The sequence below is a fragment of the Coloeus monedula genome (genome assembly GCF_965178545.1).
Source record: "Coloeus monedula genome assembly, chromosome: 1".
Classification (NCBI taxonomy): Eukaryota; Metazoa; Chordata; class Aves; order Passeriformes; family Corvidae; genus Coloeus; species Coloeus monedula.
Window position 1 is genome coordinate 68,836,003 of NC_138781.1, and position 13,272 is coordinate 68,849,274.

At 39.5% G+C, this 13,272-nt stretch overlaps 1 protein-coding gene across 2 annotated transcripts in view; it reads left to right on the plus strand.

Annotated features, from left to right (window-relative positions):
* CAP2 (cyclase associated actin cytoskeleton regulatory protein 2) overlaps window positions 1–13,272 on the plus strand; it is a 68,326-nt gene that overhangs the window by 13,031 nt on the left and 42,023 nt on the right. For both annotated transcript variants that reach the window (XM_082278006.1, XM_082278007.1), the window contains one exon: window positions 2,609–2,709. In XM_082278006.1, coding sequence (XP_082134132.1) covers window positions 2,609–2,709 — 101 coding nt within the window. The remainder of the gene's footprint in view (window positions 1–2,608; window positions 2,710–13,272) is intronic.

Below are 13,272 nucleotides of genomic sequence, written 5' to 3' on the forward strand. Positions count from 1 at the left end.
AGGGACCTTCCCTGCACTCCCGTGTGCCTTGGGTCTGCACACTGGCAGCTGCTGTGGAGCAGCTGACTGAGAACAGTGTGTTTCTGTGGCAGGAGGGGAGCATCTGCCAGCAGGCTTCCATGGCAGATGAGTTAACCGGTCACAGAAGCTTCAGTAAAAAGGTGCTTGCAGTCCAGATAAAACCTTGACAGCTAGTAAACCATAGCAAAGTCATGGAGAAGTACGATTCATGTACAAACTGACAAATAAATCAATCACTACTAGGAACTGTGCAATTCTCAACGATACAGAATTCAGTCTTGTAATGAGTCCATTTAGATGAATCTCTTGTTTATCCAGAGCACGGTACTGCAGAACCAGGGCTGCTTTCAGAGCAGGAGATAATGCAGCATGCCAGGTACTTCCATGAAAACTTCTTTTTATTCTTGACCTTATCTAAGAGCTCAGTCAGGTGAAAAGATTCACCCTCCGGGGAAGCAGAGCTTTAACGCCCCAACAGATCCCTAGAAGAAACCAACTGAGAAGTCTTGTTGAAGTGTGATTATGAAACACACCCACTGGGAGACTGCGGTAAGAAGCTGAGATGAGCAGCACCATGGGGTGCTTGCCAGGCTGCACGACGTCTCCAGGCAGAGCTGTCTCACACAAGGACTCAGGAATTCACTTTTGCTGGTGCAGTTGGGAAGGTCTTCAGTTTGTGTGACTGTTATGCCTACAGTGCCCCAAACTGTGTGCCTGTGTCACTGTACCTCTGCAGAGGTTCACGTACCTGCCACAGCCACTGCAGAGGAAACAGTCTTACCGATCTCTTCTTTCTTTTTCTCCTTTAAAACTGACGCTCGAGCCAGTGTGACCTTTTTTAAATCTCCAGTGAAAATGGAGGTGTATTGCTTTCTTCAACCATGGCCCCTGCTCCCTAAAAGACCATTCCATAATTATTAAAAAAAAAAAACAACCTTGGCTTTTCAATTAATACATTTTCAGAAACAACAAAATGACAAAGAGTGTGGGAGATCTGTACCTTTACCATTTTCCTAAATGGCATTACAATGGCAGGATTGCAAATAAATCGTGCAGTTGCTCTGCACGCTCACAGCAAATTCTAGTAAATGCTCCTGGGAGTGAGCTGCATTGAATAGTAAAAAATAGCATAGTTGCTTTCTAGTTCTGCATAAGACAATTTGGTGAACTGTTATGTAAAACTCTGCTCTAAAGGAAAATGTTACAATGATTCTTTTGGAGACACACACAGACTTTGACAAAGAACATAAATGGGCTTTGGAAAGCATCTCCACAGCTAAGACCTTTTGTGCATTAGGTCATTTGAGGGGTTTACACACAAACACTTAATATGGAAGAAAGCCCAGAAATTCCTCAGAATTATAGGTGAATGGTATCATGAGAACAAAAGGAGCCTTGAAATCCCACCTAGCTGACTAACTAAATTTTCTTTTCCACATAGGCCACTGCAAACTCTAGTTGCCAGAGCCTGTCTTTTTCTGTCATGGAGCCAGATGACTCTTGTGGAACAAAGAGGGCTTTCACGATTATGAATTTGGACACAATTGTCATATAGTGCCAAAAGGTTAAAGCAAGTTCTCTGGGGAAAGCCTGGTACCTTTTCAGAGCAATCCTCAGGCTTCATTAATGAGGGAGAGAGGCAGGAAAGAATTTTAACCTTGTTCTCTCAGATCCTACATATGTCATAGATTCACATGTGTCATTCATGCTGGATCTGGCAAAGGTTCTGAGGCATAGACGAGACATGATGGAGTAAAGGGAGGGCTGGAAAGCATCCAAGGAAAGATTATTTTTCCTATCATAACAGGTACCACATAGACCCATGTAGAAGCCAGGTCCTTAAGAAACGGAGCCCCACCTGCATTTTCTGATTGTACACTTTATCAGGAAACTTCTCTGTGTACCATATAGAAAATAGCAGCTTATTTCCTCTTTTGTAATGTATATCATATATATAGTCAATAGGATACATCATCTGGAACACTTGTTTGAGCTTTCTTTATCCAGTGACAGTTTCACAAGGTGAGACAACAAAATGAGGAGATTACAAAGCCACATCTCGCTGAATAAATCTACTGTCAACCCATTCCAAAGAGTCTCTTACTGAAAATGGAATTGGTTACTATTAAAAGCCACCAAACAACACAGAGATCTTCAGGAATGGGTGGGTAGTATAAAAGTAGTTGTTAAGTACAGTGCAGGTTCTTTTTAGGGGATAATATTTGGTTAAGGTACAACAGGGGAATTTTGTTAAGAAAGTTGGACTTCTCAGGTCACTCCTTTGAAGGGCTGAGAGATATTCATTTTAGCACGTTATTTTAAGACAAAAGAGGCTTCCCATTACATTATACACAGGAAATTCTCTTCAAGTTCCTATTCAAGTTCTACCAAGAGCAGGATTTTTTTCTTTTCTTTCTATCTAGGACAAAAATAATTATAGATCCTTTTCACTGATTCATAAATCAGAAATGAAGTTACAGCAATCTCCTTAGTTTCTATGATACGTCTCCTCCATCTGCTACACAGGAATGTCCTATGCATTATGTACTTTATGAACCCATTATAATGGAATGTTCTTCTTCTACAGGCATAGCACCGTATGTTGAAGCCTTTGATAGGCTGCTGAATGGAAGTGTTGCTGAGTTTCTCAGGTACAGCAAAATTCTTGAAGGTGATGTGAAGACACATGTAAGTATTTACTCAGATTTTCCCATGATGATACCAGTGTACAATTCTTGGAATCTGTGTGATCAGCCTTGATTTCTGAGTAGAGGAGAATCTTGTAGTAGTGATAGCCTGGCATAACACACTGCGTACAGTTGGTTTGGGAAGGGCACAAGGTTGTATGGATTCATAAGAAGAGATTGCCTGCCTTCTAAGCACCAAATTTGAGCACCATAGAATGCAAACTATAAATATTCTCATTCACAAGTAATTTGAATAGTTTTGTTGGCTGCTGAGCTCTTTGCAGGACAGGAACACAGTTAAGAACATGTGCCAACAAATTAGTAGCAAACAACAGGTGGGCCCAAGCAGTGATAACTTCCTGTAGTTGTTTTCTAGTGTGTCATCATTCCAATTAATATAGAGATTTTTTTTCTGATTGGTTGTTTTTATTACTCACGTCTCTTTCATTTGTAACAATGTAGCAAACTAAAAAATGATTCAGCCATTTAAATGCTCCTTTTTGAAAAACATATGTTATAGCAAGGAAGTACATTTTCATGATGACAATACTTTCTAACCTTATGATCTTAACCTTGTGATCAGAACTTATTTGTGTCATTTTATTTTTTTAAGCCGGTCTTCCCTAAAATGGGTGGTGATAGAATTGACAAAGTATGGACTCATCTTGCCAACAGCTTTCCAATATACATTAGGGGGAAAAAACCAAAACCATATCCCCCACACAAAAAGCTGGGGTCACTGTGGGCTGGATCTGAAGGAGTGTGAAGCATTTGACTTTTCTAGTAGTTCCATGCCATCAGGCCTTCCTCTGTGTGTACGGTTCCCAGTTGATTGCTGCTCTATGTAACAAACACTGCAGCCAGAAAAACATGCAGTCCTACAAGCTACTGAGATTCATGTTGCAAGGCCAACATAAATATTCTTCAGGACAACCAAAGCAACCAGTCTACTTACAGAGAAAGATGACTGGATTATTCCATGATCTTTGTTTTTTTCTGTGGTGTTACATGTTCTGGTTTGTAGGACACAGTTTCTGACCTAGTTAGGCCTAGAAAACAGGAGGGAGTAAGGAGACCAAGCAATTCTGGAGGATCTTTGTGTTTCTAAGGAAATGCTGTACTCCCTTTTTATTTGAAAAAGCCTAGACAATTATACTGTAAGCTACAATATATGTACTTTGTTCTTCAGAGAAACTAGGGGAAAATTAATAAATGGGATGTCGGGGGGTTGGAGGAAGAATTATGAACCTAGCCTAACCAGAGAATTGCTCCCTGGATTGATTCTAGCTTGGTTTTTACATTCATTAAGCATCATTATTTTGCAGCTGGCTTCTCAACATTTTAGATCTGAGTCATACAAAAATAGCCTTGCTACCAGTACTAAGCAGGGAAAGGGATTGCATTTAACATTCTAAATTGCTAAACCCTTTTTAATGTACACTATCTGTAAATGTTTAAATAATTAAATCTGTAAGTGTATTAATTTATGCATTTGTCACTATTTCATACTCATAATTGAGCCCATATAAAAGATTATTAATAATTTGTCAGCCCAGTCTGTGGACAGTCCCTAGCATATTGTTGATAGCGTAATGCAAGCTGTGATACTGAGTATTTGTTAGTGCTATGAGCTTAGACATTGCATTAGCTTTCCTTACATAAAGAAACTGGTGATTCTGATTGCAGCCTACTAAATATTCTGAAATCTTAGATTCTGAATTTACAACATGGAGCAGACTGTGGTTACCTTATGCTCATGCTTATCACTGAAGCAACATCTGTGGTTTACCTTAACAAGTGGAACAAGGAGTATTTTTCTTCTGGGTGTCTTATAGACCATGTGTCCTCAGCATTATACTTGCAGCTGCTGTCTCTTTCCCATAACGAGCTGAAGGGAAGGTTGTATTTTATTTCAAAAAACACCTGCTGCCTTGAAAAACCTCACATACCTGACAGACCAGAATGGTAATATGAGAGAAGGAGAGACTTCATATTATGCTAAAGAAATGAGGGATTTAACATGATGTGTTTTGTGCTGATGGCTGTAACGATTGTGTGGTTTGTGTGCCTGGCAAAAGGAAGAATACAGACATAGCTGGTATCTGTTGGGCAGCCCCATTCCTATTTTTTCAGCATGCTGTACTCTAAAAAGTCTGTTGAAAGAGAACAAAACAAACCATAAAAAAGAACTAATAGCTAGCTTCTGGCTCTGTTAAGCACAGCAGCACAGTGGATTTTACAAAGATTAGTTTATCAGAGTTCTGCTTAGGCTCAATCTTGAAAGCAACATATTTCTCATTCAAATTACAGTACACATCATGGCGAATCTCTGAGGTCAACTGCACTGAAGAAATGAACCACTTTTTAAAAGACAGGGAGAATGGTTAGACTTTTACATACTCTATTTAAAACAAATTACCCTTAACATCTAAGCTAAGATCTTTTCCCTGTTCTGTCTCTGTGGAATAAAGATCTGGTGATTATATGGATATTTCTATGAAATGCAAAGTCCCCTACAGGCACAGATTTTATGAAACCAGTTTCTGCTGTTCATGTCATAACTGTAGAGCATGTGAAGTCAGGGAGAGAGTGAGTGTGGCCAGGACTGCTACCGACCAGTTGTCTTTGGCCTGACATACCAGTGTCTTGGAGGCTGTCACCAACTATTACAGGTTATAGCAGTCCTGAAGCTGACTCACGATATGTGCCAACACCAAACCATCCTTCTGTCAGAATGAGGGAAATTCAAAATCAGTATAAAACAGATTGTGACTCTACAGCATAGGCCATGAATCCAGCACTGCAGAAAATGTGTTAAGGATGACAAAGAGCTGCTTGTGGAAGACATAGTCTACCTTTAGATTGTGTCCCAGTGAGGAAGCTGGTCAGGCAGGTTTGATGGGCTCTTTGCCTTGTCAAAGCAAAACAAGCAAGGCTTTAGAAGGCCAAGAAGCAAGCTTTTTGTAATGTGTTTATTATGAGCTTTTTCACGTTTTTTTTGTTTATGCGCTATCTCAAGTGGTGGAGTACTTTGGCTTGAGTTTGAATAATGTACCAGATGAGACATCACGATAGGAAGAGAATGTACTGGTTCTACAAGAGAAGGATAGATAACCTCACATTTCCATATTTTAGTATTTTATGTGGTACAGAGCAGAGCATAATTACAGCCTTCTGTCAAACACATAAGCTAATACTTGCCTTTTTTTAAAATGTGTATTTGTAAAAATCTTTTAACCTCCCAACCCCGCCAGTTGAAAGAACAGATTGTCTGTGTGATTCATTTATGTTCCCTCTTCTCTCATCCAAGATATTTATCTTGGAAAGGAAAACTATGAAAATATGGATGCCTTTTCCCTCCTCTCTTCCATCAGCTTCCAGCTGCTGAAATGCAGAGCTCAAGACAGGGTCTCAAACAGTTTGGAGCATTCAGAAATGAAGTGGTTGTTGGTTCACTTGCTCCTTATTGGAAGAGAGTTTAGATGCAATCCATTACATGTATGATTGTATGAACAAGGTAGCACAGAGAAGTAATTCGCAGCACGTTATCCAATCTGCAGGAGTTCTCTGTGTGCATGCACTGGTTTCTTATCATGGTGAGCAGAGAAAGCAATGTCCACTCTATGAATGTCGTATGCATGTACTCAGAGAGTTTCTTTTCCTTATCTATTACATGAAAGCAGTGACATTCTTCTCTTCTTCTTCCCAGTAAAGTCCACGTAAATATAAACAAAGAGCTGAAAGCAGGAGATATGTTTTATGAGGTATGTATGTGCTTTGCAAAGTGCCACTCTGGTTTGGACTGTCAGTGAAGTTAAAAAATCCTGCCTTCCTCTTTTTTTTTCCAAAGAGTAGTTATGACACATGAAATAGCTGCATGTTGTCTTTTCGTGTAAGAGATGCTGAAGAATTAGTCGATGATGTTCATAGCCCTGAACTTTGAACAGGATGTGCTGCTGTCTGTGCTACACCAAAAAAAACCACTTTTGCACTTTATCTTAGCTAATCTAAATGCAGACTATCAAACCCATTATTTGACTGATTCCTCATTAACAAGGCAATTTGCTTACAGGGCAACAGAATCCACAAGTGTATTCTCGTGTTCATCTTTTGTGCTCAGAGGCTGTGCGGTTTTAGGCATTGTGTTGAAAGTTGAATTAGAGCTCAGAGAGGAGGATGATGTCAACATGCCCAAAGAGAAGCTTGCTGTCAGGCTGCCTTTGCATTTCTGTGAGAGGTATTTTCTGCCACATGGAATAAACACCAAACCAAGGTGCTGCTGCAGGACTGGGAAAAATGGAATACATAAAAAAGTATAAAAAGACAGATATTTTTGACAGCATACAAAGTGCACTCAGCTGAGAGAAAGAGTCTTAAGTGTAGAAAATGGTAGTGCTGTCCATCAGAAGGGAAAGCCAACTCAAATCAAATCAAATCAAATCATCAACCTTGGAAATCTGTCAATGTTAAAGTTGATTTTGTAATGCTAATTCAGCTGTGATTCTCACCCTATATATGTACTACAGGATACTTCATAACATAAGCAATAAAGAATGTTCACTTTAATAGGAGAAGAAAGATGGAAATGCAATATATACAGTCTAGCCAAGAGACTAATTTGAAGGTTAATTTAGAAAAAACCTGACATTTCTAAGAGTTTTACAATCTTTGATTGCTCTGTTCCGGAGGACAACTTCCCATATGGGCTAGGGAGTGAATCTGGCTTTCAAAACAAGGATTTATTGAGTCAGGTGCAGTGGTGTGCAGACATGTTTGCACCTGTTGGGCTGTAAGACACCTGTTTGGGAATAAAGATGGCTCCTGAGCATGAAGGACCTGTCCATTCCCTGTCTAGAACAACACCCCCTGAAGGAGTGGAAGTTTTTCCAATAATTTTGATGGGACCTGGTTCAGGCTGTTAGTTTCTTGACACTGACATTGAAGTATATACCACCTGTTCTTCTTATTGTTTAAAAAGGCAAGGAAGAGACAAAAGTCAAACAGACAGTATCAAAAAATAAATGCCATGGTGGCCAGTACTGGGCATTTAGTTGTGTATTGCTGGCACAAGAAACATGCACCTGTAAATTTAGGAGGGAGGGTGGTGGGAATATATAATGAGAACATTCCTTATGGCATTTCCTCAGAAACATAAGAAAGCAGAAATACAAACACTCAAGGCTGTCAAGAGTTAGTCATAACCAGTTTTCATGGGATTTCTTTGCATATGGAGTAGTTCCTGACTTAATCCATAAGCAGTTGATTTCAAAGTAGGGCAGCTGATCAGGGACCATTATGGACCATTTTAGAGCAAGGTCTAAAACTATTGCCCCCTAAAAAGGACTATTATGTGTGTATGGTTACCCAGTACAACGGGTTTTTCTGATCTCCCAAGGATGCTAGAAAAAGGTTTCAGAAATATTTGAGTGGGAAACTTTATATGCAGTGCAAAAACAAAGAAAAATCCATCATGTTTGCCCAAGAAAATGTTAGATAAGTTGCTCTTAAGAAAAAAATATCTGGTCATAAAAGGTTCTGTAATTGACCAGATGAATTCAGAATAATATTCAGTGTTCAGGCTAGATATAAGGTCCATGTTTTACCAATCAATTTACTTAATGAGTGGAGCAATTAATCAAGGCATACATTATATTTTTGGCCATTTGAAGTCAAAGTCAGAACTGATCATATGCTTTAGCTCATGCTGATTTTGCTATCCTCTGTAAATTTTTTTCATTGAAGCCCTTTAAGAGAGTGTTTGAGTCAACTGGCAGGAATACAGTTTTTCTTGGTGGTTTTCCAGGAGAAGCAGTGTACAGACCAGAGGCATAAGTGTTCCACAAGTTGAAAACCACTGCGTCAGCTTAACCAGAAATCATAAGGTGATAAAATTACATGGCTAAAAGAGCGAGCTAAATCACTGATAGCTTTAGAGTGTGAACCACCTGCACTCACAGCCACAAATACAGTGTGAGCGTGTTTCCACGAGCCTGTTGCAAAGCCATTGCCTAGGACACTTGCTAGTGTAAAGTCAGGAGAAAACTTATTAGGGAGGGTTAGGGAAATGCGGAGCTGGCACAGACCTGAGGTCCATGAGGAAGCCTTGGTAAGGTAATCAGACTTTTCTCTCTGTTTTAAAGCAGTCCAGGATCTAGAGGGTATAGGTGGCAGTCATCTCAGGCACTCAGCCTCGCAACAGTGAGGTGTGTGGTTCTCACAGCAGTAATTTCTAGTGAACCACTGCCAAGTTACACTATCTTGATCCATCAGAAAAACCAAGACAGCATCCTTGCTGTTGTCATCAGCATGAACCTTTTGTGACCAAAAATTCTTTTTACTGGTGCTCGTAGTTCTTATTTCTCTGGTGAAAATTCTGAGTTGGAGTAGTAACGTAATTTAAACCCATTTGTTTCAAGTTGAGAAATAGACATCCATGAAAGCTTTTTTTTTTCCCCATTTTTTTCTGTTTTGGGACATATGCTTGAATGATGTCATTTGTTGGTACAGGCTATGAGTAAGTCTTTTATTAATTTTCCGTCTCATTCTTTCTGAAGAGCACGTGTACACTCTTTTCACTCATCTGCCTCCCCAGCCCTGACCTGCTTTTATTTTGCTAGTTGGTGGTTGCAACTGTTTTGAGTGTATAGAAATGCTGGGCTTGGAAACTGAGAAAGCCGTTCATTGTCGTCAGCAAAAAACCAAACAATGAGCTCAGAATCTGGCTCTTCAGTCAGTTTCTAGTAAAAAGGAGTTCAGTGAATAATGAGAATTAAGCCACAAGGGAAACCAGTGTGCGGTTTGAATGTTGTTTTAAATAAGCTGGGAGTGCTGTCAGGAGTGATGAGGGTATAATGTGGCCACAAATGTGCATTGCCTCTTTTTATCCAGTATGAATTGCATGATCAATATGGTCACATTTCTGAATGCTGAAGAATCCATTAGGATAGATTAAACCATGTCACTGTCACTGCTAACTTCTTTTCGTCTACTGACACCCGTAAATTGAACTATATATTTCCACATTTAATCTGAACTGCAAAGCAGTTTAAGTATCGGTGCATAGTTTCATAAGTTCAATTATGTGTTTTACTTTAAATCCCAGAGACACAGTAAAAAGACTCATTTAGGATCTTTATGTAGAACTTTGGGGCTGAAATACCTCTTTCATGTTGCTTTAATACATGTTCTATTTAAAAAACAGAATCTTAGTTCAGATCTGTTTTACAATCATATCCTTGCCTTTCAGAGAGGCTGAGGCTCCCTCTCCAAGTCCATGTAGGCTTTTGTTATTTAGCACCTCTGAAAAGGAAAATATGGTTCAGGTGGGAAGAAATATTAAATATCATTATGGATGTTTGAGCTTTAGGTTTTGAACTTACTTCCATGTTAGCAAATTTTGGTTGGGGGCCTGTGATTCTTTCAAGGTGATAAAAGTGGAAGTGAATTTACAAGGAGACAAGTTCACTTTCAGCCTTTGAGTTGCTTGCAGGGAGCTCAGTGGGACTACTTGCAGAGTGAGGTATGTGGGCAATGTCTTGAAGCGCATGAGAGGCAGAACATACAAAAATTCTTTTCAATAAAAGAACCTATTTTTCCAAGCTTTCTCTCTAAAGATAGATTTCTTAGAAATTAGTGGGTCTCCAGTCTTTATTAGGCAACTTGGTATTTGTCAGACAGAGAAAGTCAAGAAATCAGTTCTTCAGAAGGGTGGTCATTGAACACTGCTAGAGGAATGTTTATTAAGTAATACCTCAAGAAGTGCTGTAACCTTTTTAGTTTACAGAGAGGAACTTCTGAACTTCCTAGAACTTGTATTTGTTAAATCAGGGACACATGAATGACATCCTAAGGCCTGTGAAATTGTAGTCTTTCCTGAAATTTCCTTAGTATGGATTTGCGCCTTCACTGAGAAGGGCTTCTGACAGAATAGCTGTGGATAGAGAGTGGGGCTGCTTAGCAGCAGCCTCAGGGGCAAAACAGTCCATCAGAGAAATAAGCAGAGTGCCTGCAACCAGCGCAGCAAAAGCATGTTTGTGCAGATCACAATGAGACCTGCACGCCCCAAGATCTCTGCGGTTCTCTCATGTGCTGGCTTACAGGATATGTTCCATGGAGGAAATGAAGGTTTGCTTTTCCTCAGGGAAGTGAGGTCTTTCCACAAATAGTTCTTCAACACTGGCAAGAGGGTTCTCCAAAGGATTCTGAGCTCAGATGTTCATGGGGAAAAAAAAGGCACCTGAATTTTAAAAACTGTTCATCTTGATAAAAACAAAGTTAGGACTTCATCACTTCAGACCTTGTATGTAGTTCCTGTTTATTTAAAGAAGTAATGCACATTTTCAGAGATGCATAATGTAGCTCAAGGTAACAGAAGAAACTAGAAGCTTCGAAGGGCTGCGAAACTCCGATGTACCCCACTTTCTGTTCTTCAGTGAAATCCTGAACTGAGCTGTTTTCCCTTTGCCATATCTTTTGGAAAAACCTGCTTGTTTTGGTAGGCTAGTCAGGATGAAGAGCTGTAAGAGCTCTCTCAGGAACTCTGTGGCCAACTTCCTCCCTATGCAGGTTGGGGTGCTTTCTGTCTACTCTCCCTAATGCAGGTTACCCAAAAAAATTGCCATTTTGTTATGGCATAACCTTTGACATGTGATACAAAGAATATTCATGTAATGTTTTTACTTAAATGTATTCCCCCTGGAAAAGCCTTTTACTTAAGGAGTCCTAGGTTATTTAACAAGTTTGAGGCAGGTCAAATCCCGCTTATCACTGATTGCTGTTACTCATACCCTAACGTGCATAAAATATAGTCCTTGGTTATTAGAAGCTCCAGCCAACAATGGTGGCCTGGTATAGATTTTAATGATGTTTCCTCTGCACTGGAGAGAAGCCATTTTTTCTTATGGTGGTATTATACTTGTTTTAAAAATGTTTGGCTCTTTTTGTCCATTGTTTGTTTCTGTGATGATCACTAATTGCATATTACAGAGGCAGAGAATGAGAGCTCAAATCCCACACAGCTGATAAATAATTCTGTGGCTGTGTCCAGTCTATAGAGAAGCACCAGGGATCAGGTGATTACACCTAGATCAGGTGCTGCAATGTGACAACAGCAACTTCTACTGATGAGGAGGCCTTTAAATATAGATCATGACTGTGTACTGTGCAGTGAGCTGGCTTGGAAATCTCCAGTAGGTGACTTGGCCCTTTGCAGAAGACAGCTGTCCGCAATGGGAATGGCAGACTTGAATTCTTGAACATTTTCAAACCTGCTCAGAAAAAAAAAAGGTGTTGAAAAACCCCTAACACTTTAATCTGTAAATAGACCACACCTGGAGTAATGAGTGGACTTTTTATTTTTGCACACAATTTGCATCATTTTCTATGCCAAATCTTCTGGAATCACTAACTATCAGTACATTACATCTCTTTTTGGACATTCTGTGTAAATGTTGAAATTAACAGACGTCAAGAGAGTTGCAGATTTTTGGCTGTTGTCAAGGAGGTTCTTGAAGAATCTGTGAATCTGGAAGACAAAAGGCAGCCTGAGCTTTAGGAGAGCATCACCTAGTCAGCAGCTTTGATCTGGCCTTGTTCTTCCTCTCTTATGGGTGGCAAAGGTTATTTGAGACGTTTTTGGAGAATATGATCTCCTATTGCTTCACTTGGCAGTAATAAGTAGCTGCAATGGTCATAAAGCAAAATATTTATATCTGTTCGAAACAGTGACAGATGAACAAAATAATTGACTGTTTCTGCTGCTAATATTAATAATTAATTAACAAATCTGACATTTAAATAGTATTCATTAGGTTTTAAAGTTAACAGTCCCTTGAAATCGGTCAGAGAGACACATGTCATTCAAAATTGAGAGCGTTCAGAGGAAATTCTGGAACACTGTAGCATACTTTATTGATGCAAAAGGTGCAGAACATGTATATTCTTCACCCAAGGCAACTATATTGTAATTAGTGTGAAAACAACTGTGGTGGCTTTACTCCAGTTCCCTTTACTCCAGTTCATCTGTACAGTTCGTGTTTCAAATGGAGAAATAAAATGGCAGCAACAATTTACCCTAAACAATTCCATCTGTCTTACATCATTAATTAGCACTGGAAGATCTTTAAGAACAGTATGGTTTGAGCTCCACCAGAGGTAAGAGCTCTGAGTGGTTTCAGTCACAGCAAAGCTTACTAAAAAGTAAAGTTAATGAACTGAAATACTGATGCTACTCTGAGACAAGTAATATTGACCAGTACTGTGCACAGTTACATGACACAGTGTTTAATACACTGGCAGATATAAACACCCAGAGAGACCAGCACCAAAACAATTGATAGCACTGGTTGATACTGTACAGGCAATAGCAATGCTGAGAAATTTTAACAAAAATTCCCTAATATAGACATAGCCATGAAGGCTGAAGAACACCAAAAAACCCCAGTATAGGGGACAGCTGATTGGTGGTAGTCAATGTATCTGTCTGAAAATAGAAAAGAAAATATCTCAGGTGGTGTCTGGTTCTGTCAAAACCAATGGCAAATCTCCCACTGACTTCAGTTTTGAC